This window comes from Furipterus horrens, unplaced genomic scaffold (genome assembly GCF_987537825.1).
Source record: "Furipterus horrens unplaced genomic scaffold, mFurHor1.1.pri manual_scaffold_3, whole genome shotgun sequence".
NCBI lineage: Eukaryota > Metazoa > Chordata > Mammalia > Chiroptera > Furipteridae > Furipterus > Furipterus horrens.
This window is the reverse complement of record NW_028327173.1, coordinates 172,957,035-172,975,000: the sequence shown is the minus strand read 5'-3', so window position 1 is coordinate 172,975,000 and position 17,966 is coordinate 172,957,035. Positions and strand designations below refer to the sequence as shown.

Genomic DNA, 17,966 nt, shown 5'->3' with positions numbered 1-17,966 from the left:
GCTCAGAGGCTGCAGAGTAACAGAGCCAGAGGGCTCTGCAGTGGAATGCGCATTTGTACTCAATACACATCCTCCTGTTTTTTAGTTATTTTTAATTCAGACAAAGACCTTCCCCAGTCCTTCGTGGTTATTTTGTTTGTTCCATTGGTCTTTTGCTGGAGCTATTATTGTAACAATTTTCTCTTCCTTTTTTTAAATGAGTGATCTTTTTAGCTTTCATGTTACTTTTTAAAAATATACTTTTATTAAACAGGGACAAGGAAACAAAGAAAGAACTATACTAGCAATCTTTTCTCCTGGTCAGGCCTGTGGTGTTTCTTCCTATTCAACAAGGGAGACCCAGCACAACCTAAACTCAGGGGCTACTTCTATCCTTAAAAGTTATCATGCAAATCATTCGGAAGAACCAGTAAGGAACAAAGATAATCTATGTCTTTCCCTATATAATTTAAATATTTTATAATCATTTGTAAGCAATAATATTGGCCTCAAAGACAGCTTGGGGAAATAGCTGGAATAAAAACACTCCAAAATTTTCAGAATATGAGATCTGTAATCTAGATTCTGTGGTCTCTAACATATGTAACCACAGGACAGAGACAATTCACTTGAGAGGACCAGGCCATAGATGGAAAAGAAATGAAAACAATACCCAGAGAGCAAGAATCCTAGAAAACAGCCAGAGTGTTAAATGCGTAGTCAGAGAGCTTTTCTGTTTATGGAGTCCCTTTCATATGGGCCTGCCTCCCAAAAACCTCATTTCGAGGCAGGACTTGAAAAGAATGTCACTATCATGCAGATATTTCCGATGGCCTTCCTTGAAGACATTGTTCCTTTACACACTGGGGGACGTGCAGCTGTTATAATCTTATGGGACCATGGCCTCGACCATGACAGGGACAATAACATTCTTTGTCTACTTGGTCACTTTTAGCTCCATCTGACCTTTCACCAAAGGAGTTCCCTGCCCTCCCAGAACCAGATAAGAAGGGACCACAGGCCTCATTACAGGTATGTTTATGTCCCTGAAAAGCAAAGTTGAACATGAATTCACCACCTAATAACGTTTTCATCAATTAAACTCTTCAGTCTATGTTTCGTTCTTTAAGTTATCACTAGGGTTCTGATTCAACTGGGTACCTGGTTCCATCTTTATAACCTGCTCATCTAACACCTTAACTCTAAATCCTTTTTACATCACAGGTTTACTCCCACAACTCACTCCAGAGTTGTGCAATGAAGTAATCCTGCCTTTTAAATCTATTTCCATTCTCTTTAGCTGCATCCGCGGCATGGTTTCTTCCATTTACTATTCTTCACCACAGCGTTCTGCTGCTGCTGCTGCTGTTTCGCTACATTGTCTTTCTTTGCATGGAGGACCAACTCTGCAGGGCAGTTGAACATCTCTTCCACATCGGTACTTTCCTTGGCACTGGTCTCAAATGACAGGATCCCCATCTGCCCGGCAAATTTGTAGGCATATTCTGTCTCTACCACCTTCCGCTCAGGGTCATCATCCTTATTCTCCACACATGGTATTTGGCACACATCATCACAGTTCCCGTTAATTTTGTAAAGTTACCATTTGATGTTGACAAACTGTCTGACCTTAGGAAGCCTCTTTCCGCCTCAAGATGATTAAGTCAAGGAAACTCATACATCTCCTAACTATAAGTGAGTGAATGGTTTGACCTGACTGTATCTCAGTCCAGTTCTACTCAGTGTTAGTGAACCAGGAGGTATGCAATATGTATTTCTATATTTCAAAAGGCCAAAGCCCTTCCCTGACCCTAAGGGCTCTTGGAATATCCCACACAATAAGTCAACCTTCCCTCTTAGAATGATGCCTCTCAGATGAGACTCCACCCTGATATCACCACTTACATCTTTTAAGATTATTTGCTTGTACCTTTTTTTTCTAAGTTTCCCACATCACCCATTTTGTAGTGCAATTAATTCTCAGATATTATTATCCTCAGTTTCCTTATGATGTTTAATTAATGTATCATAGTCCTGCCGTGTATTTTAAAATATGGCTTTTGTTTTAGGTCATCTGTTTTGTGGCACAATTAAGTTTATATCTGTTATGATTATTACATTTACACCATCTGTCATTCTTTACTTGCTCTTACTTTTGCTTAATATATGCCATTGGTATTAACTAAACATTGTATATATACTCCCTTCTTTCTTTTGAAATATGTTTGGAAGGAAGCATTGAATACACCTATTTCTATTTAAAACAAGTCTACACACCAATACACACATACACACAATTTTGACAAATCATTAAATACATTTTTCTGTTGACTTCTAGTTATAGTTATAATAAAACCCAAAATTCGTAGGCTTCTTTCGATGAGTAAAAGAGAACACTTGAGGTATAAACTTTGGTCTTTCCCCTTCATATCTCATTCTCACCCTTTGGACTGTTATTCTGAAACTTCCACTCTTCTTGCGGGTCAGAAAGACATTCTGACTGTCCTACTTAACAAAGCAAGTTGCTTAACCTCTCTGAGAGTGTTTCCCCATCTGAAACAAGGGGTTCATACCACCAGAGTTTTTGAAAATTGAATGAAATAATATATTTTAAGTAAATGTAATACATAGTAGATACTCCCTAAATATTGGCCCCTTTCTTCTCTTCCCTTTACGTTTTAGATCACAATTTGATTCTGCATGGGACTGTGATCAGAAGCACTTATTCTTCCTATCTAGTGTTTTTAACCTCCCATTTCATGAGTTGATAAACCAGCCACAATATAAAGAAGTTCTTGTTTTGGACCCAAAGTGTCAGGGCAGTGACTCTTTAGGGTTGGTGGGATATGTGAAAGTCTTTCAGTAGCCTTCCCAGATGAATGACATCTTGCCTGGACACTTTTTTTTTTCCATGAAAAGAACTGCAGATGTTTCATTTCCTTGGGGAGTTCATGGTCTCAATTGTGGCTACATCTGAAATCAGGATTTTGAATGTTATTGGCCTTTCAATCCAGATGTTTGAAGATTTCTTCCTTACTGAAATTTGAAAATGTAAGTAGTAATGTCTTGATATCTTTCTCTACATGTTAGTTTCTACTTACAGGTTAAGCCTTTTGTCAATGCTGGAAACAATTTATACCTTAAATTGTTGATGCTTTTTTTTTTCTATTGGCACATGTGCTTTTATTATTTGTAAGTTAAACACTGTGCTCAATTCTAGAAATGAGTCATTTGGGTCTGCCATTATTTACACACTTTTAAGCCATCTATTTTTAAATTTGATTCTGTAGTTAATGAGCATGCATCCTTAATTAACTATTTAGCAGTTCTCATTATAACTCTTTACTATAATTGTGATATTACAATTTTCACTACTTTGTTTCATGGCCTTATATCTTATATTTTTATCATTTATAGTATATTTAAGTCATTTTTCAATTATGACTGAAACTTTTTGGTTCTATATCAATTTTTAAAATTTATTATTTTTTATTCTTTTATAAACATTTTAAAATTATTCAGGTTATTTGAAATTTTATTTTTACTTGTTTTCCAGAAATTGAGGTTATGCTATTAAAGATTGTTGTTTGAAACATTTTCATTGGGATTTTAATGGGTTTTAATATGAAGAAAGCTATCTACACTGCTTCTTAGGCCATTAGTTTCCAAGGGTAAAAAAATGTTTCTATTAACATAGTATAGTCTTTAAAAGTAAATACAGGAATGCTGTATTTCTTTAACTGATAATAAAATTATTTTTAATAAATGATATCCTCATTTACCTTATATCTTGAGGTTTTATCTTCAAATAAGTCTCTGTTCAACAGATAAAATTATCCTTCAAAGAAAGCTGAAATGTATATCTTTTAACAAAGTTTGAGTAATCTAGAATTAAAATGTGAAATTACATGCCTAATCACACAAAGGTCATAGTGTTGCCTTCATTGAAATTAACATTGCCCCATAGTAGCCAAGTTGGAATGAGGTCAAGTAACACAAAGCTCTCCTTTAACATTCTTTAAGTCCAGCCTAACACATTTGTCCCTTGGGACCAGAACTAGGGAACCAGAGAACTAGAGACTCCTCTGTAGTTTAGTCTGAGAACAAGTTTTAACATTACTTTTATAGTTATCTTAAAACCAGCCATTTAATAAAATTTCCATTTCCAAAAAACACAAAAAATCTTATATACTGAGGAATATATTTTAAATAAAAACTACAGTATCTATTTGAAAGCCATTCTAAAATAATTTTAAACATATAAAACAAGATTTGAATAGAGAAACATGTTTCCTGGATGAGAAAAAAACTGAATATACAAAAGGTGATCCTTTTCCAACTAATATATGACTTTAATGCAGTTTTAATCAGCATCTTAAATGGTTGTTTCCCCCTTTATAGACTGTAGCAAAATAAATGTAAAGTTTAAATGGAAACAAATGTCAAACAATATTAATATTAAAAAGATGAGTGAAATATGACTCAGTTGCTTTTCTATACAGGAGTGAGCAAAAGTAGATATACAGTTATGAGTATGTGAAACACAGAGTTTATTCTTGTATTGTTATTTAACGCTTGTATTATTTTCCATATGAACAACTGTAAACCTAATTTTGCCTACTTTGCATATTAAAACCTAGAATAAAACTATTATAATCAAGATGGTATAATATTGACACAGGAATAGAAAATAGATCCAGGAAATATAACACAAAGTACAGAAATTAATAGAAGCCATATATGACCAACATCACATTTCAATTCAGTAGATAAAAGGTTTTTAAAGTAAGTAGTGTCATCAGACTGGCCAAACATTTGAAAAAACATAAGGTTATAGTCATACCTTATACCATATACAAATATATGGATTTAATATGTATATAGAAATAAATCAATAAAAAGATTAGGAGAAAAGTTAGGAGGATGTTTATATTACCTTGGATGAGAAGACTTTCCTAAGCAAAATAAGAAATCATAAAGGAAAAGATAGATACATATGATTAAACATAATTTTTATATGACAAAAAATGATATAAACAAAATCAAATACAAATGATAGACTGGGAATTAACATTCAATAACTGCACTACTATCACTAATAAACTAAGAGCTCCCTACAAATTGAGGGAAAAAGTCAAATAATATTAGAAAAATAAGCAAAGGATAAGAAATAATAACTCACAGAAGAAGAACTACAAAAGGGCAATAAAAATATATATGAAAATATACTCCACCTCACTAAGATCCAAAGGAATATAATTTAAAGTAGAATATCATTCTTCACCCAGTTGAGTAGTAATACCAGAATGGCTAGAATATAGAAAACAAGTAGTCTCACACTTGCTAATGAAAACCTGAAATGGTACAACATTTTTTTTGGAAAGAAATCTGGCACCATACTTTAAAATCTAAGATGCATGTGCCTTTGACTCAACAACCACATCCCCCTTGTGGGATTCAACTAGAGTGAAACACAGGTATGAATATAAAGACAGGTTAATTTGACAAAACACAAGTACAACCAAGGAAAACCATGTTAATTTCTCTCCTTAGGAACAGTGGAGTGTACACTAGGCAACCATGAATGTGAGTCAGTTAGAGTCACACCTATGAGCTGAATACATGTCTGTGACATTTGCATGTGAGACATAGTTGCATGGTAATGCTTATATTTGAAAATAATCCTCAAAGACACAAAATGCATCCACGTATTATTGAACTATAAGAAATTGCTGATATGTGTGTGACTGAACTATACAAAATTGATGATATTCAACTGCTTTGGAGCTAATAAAATGGGAATCTCATAAGTTTATATAAATAAGTTTATTACATATTTATGATCATAAAAAATATAGACTGATATACCCCAGGGCATTAATACTGGTTACCTGGGGAGGGGAGAGATAAGAAAAAAATGGGGAATAAACTTCTTTATACTTCTTTGTACTGTTTTACTTGTTTAAAATCTTGCAAATTAAAAATATTTAATAAATTTTTAAAATTTAAATAGAAAACATGAGACTTTCAGTGTGGATATTACTTGAAAACATATATCTAGGGGCACAATCTACAGCAGCAGTTCACTTAACTTTATCAAATGTAGTAAACAAAAACAAATTTCTTTCCTGGTCTCTTTCATTAATATAGTTTAAAATAAAAATCAAACCAATTTTTGTTATTTACAAAAGGAATTTCATAACATAGCTGCAATAAAACTGAAATTCAGAGAACATTACTGACAAGTAGAAATGAAAAGTCAGAGAACATTATTGATGAGTAAGAGGAACACTTTTACACTGCCAATGAAGAGTCAATTGGTGTAGTCACTATAAAACAATTTAGCATTGCTGACTAAAGTTGAACAACACACATTCAACGATCTTACAACTGAATTCCAAAGTATATGTCCCAGAAAATTTCCTGAATGAGGAATAGGAGACATGTACACCACTATCAGAGCAGCGTTTTCATGAAATCAAAAAGCTAGAAGCAACCTGAATATCACAAATGGACAGAATGGGTAAAGGGTGGCATATTTCATATGGTGAAAGAACAGTACTGGTGTACTGATTAGTACTAGATAATGGTGAAAAGGAGAGACCTATAGCTATACACATCCACCTGGAGGAATCTCAAAACATAATGCTGGGTAAAAATTCAAACCAGAGAAAAAGCATGATTCCATTTCAAAAACAGACCACATTAAACAATATAAGAAAAAGCAGAATGACAAATAATAAGTCCTTTTCCTAGGAGGTGGAAGAAAAGAGGGAGGGGTTGGGGGAAGGCAAACAGGAGTCTTTAAAAGTGATCTGATCATTGTTTCTGAGTCTCTTCTTGTTTTATTTGCTTGTTTTGTTTTTAGATTACACATATAAGTGTCCATCTTCTCTGTCTTACAGTTCACTTAGCATGATACCATGTTGTCACAAATGGCAAGATTTCATTCTTTTTATTGCTGTGTAATATATATATATAATCTTTATCCAGTCATGAACTGATAGAAGGAGAATATAGTCAATAATACTGTGATAAGTTTACATGGTGACAACTGATTACTAGAAGCAGTGGGGTGATCACATTGTAAGTTATAAAATGTTGAATCACTATATTATACATGGGAAACTAATATAACCAAACTAATATAAAATTGTACACCAACTATCTTAAACAAAAAATTAATTAAAAACAATTTTTAAGTGATACTGATCAATAAAGCTGGGAGGAAAGACGTGTGTTTGTCTAATTGATAGTCTTTAAGTGTTTGTATATGTATGTATGCTTTTAATGTATAGTGCATTTCACACATGCACACACATGTATGCACACACAAAGAATCTAGGACAGTGTCAGCTCATGCCTACAAAGCTCATCCTATTACTGGAGAAGCCACTTAACCATCTTTCAGGTATACTCTGCATTGTAGATGCTTAACAGATAAATGAACAGATATATTTCTAGACTAATACTCAGAGGCACATCCCTGGGAGCCATGTTCTTCCAATGCCAGGATAAAATGGAAAGTTCTCTTATGCATTTTTCATTTCTTTTTTTTTTTTGGTATTGCACCAGGAGCTGAAGAGAATATAACAGAAAACCCAAGATAAACACTCACACTGACATTAAAAATTTTAAGTCACCTTAGAAGAGTTTTATTTGCTAAGTTACAGCAAAAATTGAAGGTAACATTTTTTAGTAGGATTATATGGATTTTGCTTTCACCTTAGGTTAATACTTCCCATTCACTTTATGCTTCAGACTATTTGATATCAAAATTCAAACTTTGGCTAGTAAAAATTTTAAAAGCAGGGAAAAAATCTTTTTTCTCAATGACAAAACATAAGACCCCAGGAAATACTGATTTCTTGGGAATATACCAGGCGGAGCTCTATTTCCACATGTGACAATGTGGGTCCTGCTTCACAGCACTTGAACAGCTCAAAGCATTCTAAATAAGGAGGTGTTTCACCAGGTGAAGGAAGACAATTAGAAAGGGAGGAAGTCTGTCCTCATTCCCATCCTCCACAGCTGTTTGAAACCACTACAAATTCTGAGCTACTGGCCTCTTTTCCTTTCTAAGGATTATTTCGAGTATTTGGACCTCTCCTTTACTTATTATATCTGCTGCCGCTAGTAGTTCAGAAAATAATATGATTTAGCCAAGATGCTTTACTGACAGGATATCCTATATCTAGTTTAACTAACTAAGGCTAGAGAAAGGGGTAATTACAAAATCTGAATTCATGTTATTTTTAAAAGGAAAGGAAAAGACAAAAATATTAAGGTAGCTACAGGCCCTTTACCATCTCAAGAAAACCAAAAGAACATGATACTGAACTACCTCCCCAAATACAACAGATTGCAGAAATGAACCTTTTTAATTCCTAATGCTGACAAGTTCCACTTTGTGCTCAAGACCTGAAAATGCAGGAGCAGTGAATCAATGAGGTAAACAGCTGTAGGGTTTCCTTTCCACAAAAAAAAAAAAAAGTAAAGGAAGAGAGAGAGAGAGAGAGAGATATTAGATTAATTGCTGCTCTTGAATGTTTTTATCCAAGCAAAGTTTTTATAGATTGCTTTTTGAAAGTAACAGCCCCTCTTGCCCTGTCTGGTGTGGCTCAGCAGTCTGGGCATCGCTCTGCAAACCAAAATCTAGCTGATTGGACTCCCGGTCAGGAAACATGCCTGGGTTGCGGGTTCAGTCCCTGGTTGAAGCAAACAAAGAATGCAATGTTTCTCTTTCTCTTTCTCCCTCCTTTTCCCTCTATCTAAAAAAAAAAAAAAAAAAAAAAAAAAGGAACAGCTTTATTGAAATATACTATACACACTATAAAATTCACTCTTTTAAAATATACAATTGAGTGGTTTTTAGAATACTTACAGAGTTGTGTATCTATCGCTACTATCAAATTCCATAACATTTTCATCACCCCAAAGAGAAAACCCATACCCATTAGCAGTCACTTCCCACTTCCCCCTCCCCCTCCAGCCCCTGCAACCACGAGTCTACTTTCTGTCTCTATGGATTTGCTGACTCTGGACATTTCAAGAAATCATGCCATATAACATGTGGCCTGTTATGTCTGGTCTCTTTCATTTAGTATAGTCTTTTCAAGGTTCATCCATGTTGCAAGCATGAATCAGTATTTCATTCCTTTTTATGGCAAATAATATTTTACTATAGAGATATACCATAATTTCATCAGCTCATCAGTTGACGGGCATTTGAGTTGTTTCATCCAAATTGCTTGTTTATGATAAAGAACAAAAGAAAGCCTAAGGAAGCAGAAGAAACTCAACCAGTTAAGATCTCAATCTAAACTAGGGATTAATAAACACAATTATTGTTATATGTGCATTTATACCTCATTCTTACAAATAGTGCTACTCCTGGATGATGTTAATGGGTGGTAACATGAAATATGTGAAAAATTTTCTCATACTATTAATAAGAGAAGAAGAATGGAAACAGAATTAAAACATAATTGAGTAATTTCTTCTAACAGGTGAGCTGATAAACAAATTGTGATATACCTCCAACAGACCACTATTCAGTGATAAACTACTGATACATGCAACATGGACGTATCTCCACATAATTATGCTGAGCAAAAGAAGCCATTTTCTTCTAGAATTTTATAGGACAATATATAACTGCATTTATATAAAATTCTAGAAGATGCAAACTCTTCTAGAGTAACAAAGCAGGTCAGTGGTCACCTAACAATGAGGTTGGAAAGGAGATATTGCTATTGGGCATGAGGAAACTTTGGATGGCTGTATTCATTATCTTGATTGTGGCAATAGTTTTATGGATTTATGTAGTCAAAATACATCAACTTTAAATATGTATTACTTATTATATGTCAATTATATCTCATGTAAATTACACCTTGATAAAGTGTTAAAAAACAATATTATTTAAAAAGTGAGCACACACACACACCCCAGAGTATTTGAATGACTACTGTGTGGAAAACACTGCCTTTGTTTTGCATATATGGTTTCAATTAATTTTACAACAAGTCAAATTATTGTCATCTTGTACATGAGGAAACCTGAGATCAAGAGAGTTCAGTAATTTGCTAAGGTGGCTGCAGTGAGTATTAAGCAGAGATCCCTTCTTCTTAACAACTGAATCCATGTTCTTTTCAGCATACCACACTGCCTCTCACTGTTCCTATTACAGACCCAACTCTTTGTTCTGAAATCCCTACATCCCAGATTTTCCCAAGTCAGGGAATTCTCTGGTGTATAGAAGAGGTTTATGCTTTAGGGTGTGGCATTCCAAATTTGTTTTCTTTTGCCTATCATCATATGCTGCCACAAATACCTCTCCAATTGTAGAGATTTATTTGGTTAAGTTGATTTATTCATTTTTCAGTGGATCAGAGTGTTAATCTAGATTAGATCAAGGCAAATAACCCTGGTCCTTGGGTCAAAGGACTGAAAATAGTTTGAGATGAAAAGCAAGCTGGACAAAACAAAAAAATGGCCATTCAACCCACTAGCCGGACATTGTACAACAGTCACTCCTTTGATTATGGGAGACCCAAGAATGTGGACTTTTCAGAGTTACCACCTACTTTTTGCTGCCGCTTTCACCAAACTTGAACTTTAAGTTGAGGTTGTCCGCCCATCTCTGAACAGGACAAACATGAGGGTGGTTTACTTCCTCCAGATCATCTTTCACCACACCAACAACTGAACTTCGCCCAAATGCTACCATTGTATTGAGGCCCACTTGAACTTGAGCTATGACTTGGATTAAGTGAAATTAATTAAAAAGTGAAAGTTGGTTAAAACAATTCCTTTCTGTAAGATAACTAGATTGAGGGAGGAAAGAGTGCCATTTCTTTCACAAATGGCTTCAATAATAAAGGTTAACTGTGTTGGATATTGTATGTTCTGCTTTCCCTTCCAAATTCATCCTTCATTCTCCTCCACCCAGCTCAGCTCTATGCCCTAGTAGACTAAACTGTAAGGATTCAGCAGCAAGGATATCTTGTTCTTTGCCTTCCTATTGGGTTTGGTAAATGGGAAACACAAGCAGATCAGATGGAAGGAGGAGAATCATTTCAGGTTATGTGTCCTGAGATCCCTGCCTGCCATGTCATTACAATCTGGCTATCCCCCTTTCCTGGGGGCCACAGGCCCACTCGGGAGGTCCTCTCCTCCCAGTCCTCGTCCCTTTAGGCTAACATAGTAAAGGAGCCCCAGACACATGCACTCTCCCTTGCACGTTCCCTTCACTCTCTCCATGTGCTTGTAAATATTCTCTTTATTAAACTGTGCTAAAATTAATCAACTTGAAGTTGTTAATTGCTTCCAACACAGTTGACATTTTCTGAGGGCTCTTCAGAAAATGAACTATTCCAAGTCTTCAGTTGATAGGAAAACACTGACATTCACAGAGTTGATGCCACCCAGGCAAAAGTACACAACATTCGGGTGACAGGTGGTCACACAGTACTGACTCAATATCACTGCACTGGCCACTGTGTGAGGCAAAGGCGTATTCACATAGATTTATAAGAACAGTAAAGGTAATACATACATTTCTCATTTCTCAGATTTTAAAATATAAGAGACATGTCTTCATGTTGCTAGATCATGCTTCTTTATGCTTACAAATCATATTTCCATGGTGCCTTCAAACGTTTTGCATATGCTATTCTACTCAGATTGAGACTTTAAACCAGTTTTGGAGTGCTGTTATCAAATAAGAAGAGATGCTTGCTACAACAAAAACTGTCTAAACAGCAAATATAAGAGAGAAAACAGATTTCACAGGTACCCTCTGTTCATATGTAGTAACAAATGCTATGAAAGTGAAGTGAGGCATCCTAGGTCATGCATACACTATAATCTCAAGTAGACTGTGATTATTTAGAGCTTATATCAAAGATATAAGTCCATTAAGGAAAAAATGGGTCTTGAGCCCATGTAAGCCCAAAATAACTAACCTCCCATCTCCAGAATCACCCCAACTACATCATTCCCAAACAAAGTACAACTACAAAGCTACTTTAAAGCTGATTTTCTTTGATGATTTTTCTCTGTTGAAGCCAAAGTATCATTTAGCAGGAATCTGTAAAGCTGTTTTAAGCAAAAAAGCTAAAATATTGGAATGTTAATATAGTGGTTTATTTTTGTTTCATGTGTATGTATGTGTGTGCGTTTGCCATATATTAGGGCCACAGGAAGAAATGAGAAATTCATTGAATTAACTTGAATCAGTGAGGCAAGAGCTATCCTTGCATTTATTATGAGTATCTGAAATCAAAAGAAAATCTGGGGAATTCTGGCAGCTTCCATTTAATTCTTCATAACACCAGATGGCTCTTACAAAGCTCTCCTTATTTTCCAAACAAGTGTTAATTTTATTCTTTTGACTTTTTCTAACTCAATGCAACATATCAATGAATAACACCATTTTATATTTATACAGGATTTTACAATTACAAAGTGCTTTCCTATTCATTATCTCAACTAATCTTTATAGTACAGTATTCCCCGCTTGTCCATAGTTTTGCTTTCCACGGTTTCAGTTACACTCAGTCAACTGCAGGTTTGAAAATATTAAATGGAAAATTCCAGAAATAAACAATTCATAAATTTTAAATTGCACACTGTTCTGAGTAACATGATGAAAAGGCATGCCATCCAGCTCCATCCCACCCAGAACACAAATCATCCCTTTGTCCAGAGTATCCTCACTGTATTGCTACCCACCCTTTAAGACACTTAGTACCTGTCTCAGTTATCAGATCAACTGTCATGGTATCACAGCATTTGTTCAACGAACCCTTATAATAGCCTAACTCTACGCCATAATGCCTATGTTATTCACCTCACTTCATCTTCTCACATAGGCATTGTATCAGCTCACGTCATCACAAGAAGGGTAAGTGCAGTACATAAAAATATTTTGAGAGACTACATTTGCATAACTTTTATTATAGTACATTGCTAAAATTGTTCTATTTAATTACTAGTTGTTATTGTTAATCTCTTACTGTGCCTAATTCACAAATTAAACTTTATCATGTGCATAGAAAAAAAAAAAACAGTATATGAGGCCTGTCCAGAAAAAGTCTAGCCATCACTAATAAGAACAGTTTGCACGACATTGATGTAACTTGACAGCCAAGGAGAGTGGGCTGGAATGCACATGTGTAAACAATGATGACTTTACTATGCTAGTCAGTGGGGGTGGTAGATGCCATTGAGTGAGCATGTGCACTGTGTGGCCATCGCATTCAAAATGACTGAGTGAGTAGAACAACGAATCTGCATCAAATTTTGCATTAAGCTTGAACATTCCTCTGTGGAAAGTATTCAGATGATTCAGAAGGCCACAGCTTGGGCAACTGGTGATTGGCAGCTTCACCACAACACTGTATCTGCACCTGGATCATGTCTAGTGCAGAGTATTTTGTTGAAACATCACATTATCCAAGTTACTCAGCCCCCCTATACTCCAGATTTGGTGCCCTGTGACTTTTGGCTTTTCCCAAAACTAAAATCACCTTTGAAAGGGACGAGATTTCAAACCATCAATGAGATTCAGGGAAATATGACAGGACAGCTGATGGTGATTGGGAGGACTGTGTGAGGTCCCAAGGTGCCTATTTTGAAGGGGACTGAGGTGTCATTGTCCTATGTACAATGTTTCTTGTATCTTGTATCTTCTTCAGTAAGTGTTTCTGTTTTTCATATTGCATGGCTGTATACCTTCTGGACAGACCTCGTATATAGGGTTCAGTACTACCTGAGGTTTCAGGCATCCATTGGAGGTCTTTGACAGTATCCCCTGTGGATAAGTGGGGACTACTGTCATTCAGATACAGTCATGACAAATATTATAACCCCCATTTTATAGACGAGGAAACAAAGGCCTGGAGGTATCAGTCAGGACTCTTTTAGTAGCAATTTAAATTAGCTTAGGCAAAAACATTGAAAATGAATTGTCTCATATCAACTGGATTCATGGACTCCAGTTGTTATTTTGCTCTCTCCTTTGCCTCTATCTGTTCCTGTATGTCTGTCTCTCTCTCCTGCTTCTGCTCTGTGCATTGGACTTCATTCTCTCAATAGGCTGAAACATGCCTTATATGATTCTTACTGCCTTGGGACCTCTCTGCCTCAACCTGAGTTGGAAAATTCCAGCGGAAGAAACCATTGGCCCCTGCTGGGTTGTATGTCCACCCTGTGAACCAACTCCTGTGGTCTGGGTTTGTAATACCTGCTTGGTCCAGTCCCCACCCCTGTGGCCAGTATTACCCAAACAAGCAAATAAAACAGGAATAGACATAGCTAGTGAGGAAACTGTGAGGAGAGAGCCAGCCTCCCTAATTTGTGTGTACTTCACTAAATAGCTTGCCCAAGGGACAGAATCAGAACAACTTCATGACCCACCTGTGGACTACAAGCCCAGCACCCTTCCCTTTTACTTCACAGCTTGTCACTGCTGGAGCCACAAAGGTGTTTCTGTGCCTCGCTCTTCCCCACCATTACCAGTGTGGTCTGGTTCAGGAGTGAAACTTGGAAAAGGCTCATGTTCTAGAAGTGACCCTCTCACTCTTCAGCTGTGTTTGTGGGCAAGTTACTTAACCTCTGGGAACCACAGCTTCCTCCTTTGTAAAATAAAGTAAACAATTCCTGCGTCACAGGGTCATCGAAAGGATAAAGGGAGATAATGCATTCCAGATGACTTTGAAAATTATAATGAACTACCGTAAGGTTTATTCCTTAAGTTCTGTATGTAACTTATACGGTGGCTAAAATTACACATTGACATTTTTCAGTTATAACTCCCTCTACCACCAGCCCTCTAATAGAATTACTTTGGTTCTGACATTTTTACTTTTTCAGCTTTAAAGGGCACATTTCAAAAAGAAGTATCAAGTAGTATCTCAAAATGTAAATATAGAGTCCAGAAGAAAAGCTTATGAACAGATGGTTTAATGGCACTTATCATAGTCACTTCTTCAATACATTAATGAGTAGATAAAAATTGCTGGAACACACAAGAAACTATTTAACAGTGGTTACCTGTAGGGAGTGGGGCTAGAAGTTGGTGTTTGGAAAGAAACGTCTAGTTTTCATTTATTCCCATGTCTACCACTTGAATTTTAAAAACCTTATACATAAATGCTTTCATAATTTAAAAAATTGAAAAAAATTAAAAACATGGTCATCACAGAAAAGAAATATGGTATTTACCCAGGATAGTGTCTGACATGTCAAAAGCTTCCAAAACATTCTTATTTGTTGATCATACTAGGTATTTCTAGTTACCACCTCTCCAGCAAAGTAAAGTCAACTTCACCAGAATAAAAGCCAGCTTTTAGCTCTGTGAATATATGTTTTCCACCGATCACCTGGTGAGAAATGCTCATTATGACCTGTTAAGGAGATGGTTTTAAACACTTACACCTTCACACACCAAAAAGGAAACCTACTTTCTTAGTTCCCGATGAGAAAGCATAGTGCACGCGGCGATCGCACTGTTCTCATAAGCACCCTTCCTTACAAATATGGGAGGACACTGGGCTTCTAGGAATCATTCTATTTTAGAGCTAGGAGTTTGCATGATATTTCCTAAGGAATTAAAGGTTACATGGCAGCATATGCCAAAGCTAAAAGACAAATTTAAATAGTATTTTTTTTAAATGATGTAATAGCTACAGACTTTGGATGCTATGCACTGGTTAAGTGCTATACTGGTTGCCTGGTTACATATCTGTAGAAAGGTCGAAATAGTTGTCTCTGAATCCAGAAGGAATTAAAAACCTTTACATTTCATCATTAAACCAAAGATTGTGTGTAGAAACCCTATGGAGTCATCCCTAAACAGTTGCCTTTAGGCTTTGATTGGGTGATAGCCCTTGAGGCTAAGGAGATATTTTAATAAAAGACATTTATGTGAAATTTGTTCCTATGCTCACATTTCATTAAAGTTGCTACATCTTTCTATTTATCATATATAATTACAGTCTGCTACTATAGGATATTAAAAAACTTTCCAGCTTCATTGATACAACTTCCATCCCATGAAGAGGTGGAAGAAAGTCCAGTGTTTTAAATTGTTACACTTAAAAAACAAATTTTTACTGCGATCAACTTGTAAATTATAGGCCAGCCTATAATCCAGTAACAAAAACTATACATCTTAAGAGTGTCTTAATTCTGAGATGTTCCTCTTTTATTTATTTATTTTAATCATCACCCAAGGACATGCTTATTGATTCTAGAGAGAGGGGAAGGGACAGAGAGAGGGAGAGAAACATCAGTGTGAGAAAGAAACATCAATCCATTCGTTGCCTTTCCTACCTGTCCTGACTGGGGACTGAATCTGAAACCTAGGTATGCGCCCTGACAGGGAATTGAACCTGCAACCTTTGGTTTACAGGACGACGCTCCAACCAACTGAATGAGCCAACATCGGCCAATGCAGAGATGTTCCTTTTGCACCTCCTAGAGAGTCTTCTCATTAGTTCTGTTTTGCAGACACTTTTAAGTCTAAATATCATCTCCCAGTAATTGGGATAGGATAGAACAACAATTTTGGTCTAGAAATTTAACATAAGGATATTAAAATGGATTCAAACTTCTTCCAGAATTTTAAGATGAGAAGCAGTCTTAAAAAAGATTCTTGAAGTTCAATTGACATTTTTTTAATGGAGGGAAAATTCACATAGCATAAAACTGACCATTTACCCTTTCAAAGTGTTCGATTTGAAAGCATTTAGTATGTTCACGATGTTTACAGTCATTACCTCCATCTAGTTCCCAGACCTTTCCAGTGTCCCCAAACAAACCCTATACCTAGAGTAGTCATATGGATCTCTTATTTATATTTATGCTCTAATTTCTCTTTGGAAAAGAATAAAATAATCAGTTAAAATGACAGCATCATGATTTGACCTGCTTTCATTTCTGCTGGAACTTGTTTGATTCACGAGAAAACAGCAAAGGTTCAAAGCTGAAATGAGGCTGGTATGAAGATAAAACCAACATTGGGAGCTATACAAGAAAAGAACCCAAAAAGGGACTGTGGAGAATATCAAAATAATTCACAATTCTATCCAAGGCCTACTCGCCATCAGAAACCCAGATTTTACCTCCATGGCTGATGGTGCTCAATCTTTTTGTGGACCAAAAAGAAAAAAAGAATTGAAAGAGAATGTTTTGTACCTATCATCTAGGACAGTTTGGAAGATAGGGGACAATTCAATATATATAACTAACTAACTAACTAACTAACTAAATAAATAAATAAATGCCGCTCCTAAAAGTCAAATGTCTATTATGGGAAAAGCTAATTTATTGCTCTTTCAAGTACACTTACAGTCCTCCGCTTAGTCCCAGTGGTTTAGAGAGCAAAAATCTCCAAATGAAGGTCACAGAAATTTAAGGGATGAGGTCCTAGGACCTTCAGCATTCCTGTTTTCTCAGTCTGGCTTTGCTATGGATGACAGGGTAGGGTCTGGGGGAAGCAGGAAGGGAACAAGTTTACCCAGATGCAGCCACTTACATCATTATGTAGTTTATGCTCCACAATTGGAGTAGGGGAGCGGGGGTCAGGAAGCACCAAGTTCTTAGCACTGGATGAGACTCCCAGACATTATCCACTGTACTCCCTTCTCCTGGGGACATTCAAGATAGACCACCTATTCATCTATTCCTGAATATTCCTGAATAAATAGTCTATGCTGTCTCTTACGGAGGAAAGTTCAATTTTGTTCTACAAAAGGCAGGATTCAAACTAAGAGAGCTTGATGCTGCTTTGGCAAGCTTGGGTTTTATAATTTCCATATATATTGATGTGCTAAATAAGACTCACTGAGGTCCTGCAGTCACTTCAATAATAAAGTAATTAAAGCTGTGATCATCAGAGGCATCATGCAGGACCATGCTGGTGACACTGGAGAACTGCAAGGGTGGGCTTTGAAATATAATATTTGATAAATGATGCT

The 17,966-nt window shown here is 36.0% G+C and overlaps 1 protein-coding gene across 4 annotated transcripts in view; it reads right to left on the bottom strand.

The window, feature by feature from the left end:
* Positions 1 to 17,966, bottom strand: part of GNG2 (G protein subunit gamma 2) — a 110,892-nt gene that overhangs the window by 65,665 nt on the left and 27,261 nt on the right. The window contains exon 1 of one of the 4 annotated variants that reach the window (XM_090270874.1): positions 13,757 to 13,775. The exons of the other annotated variants lie outside the window; for them this stretch is intronic. Within the exon in view, the coding sequence (XP_090127000.1) occupies positions 13,757 to 13,772 (16 nt within the window). The 5' untranslated portion in view covers positions 13,773 to 13,775. Of the gene's footprint in view, positions 1 to 13,756; positions 13,776 to 17,966 lie in introns of those variants that run through there. 4 annotated transcript variants of the gene reach the window in all.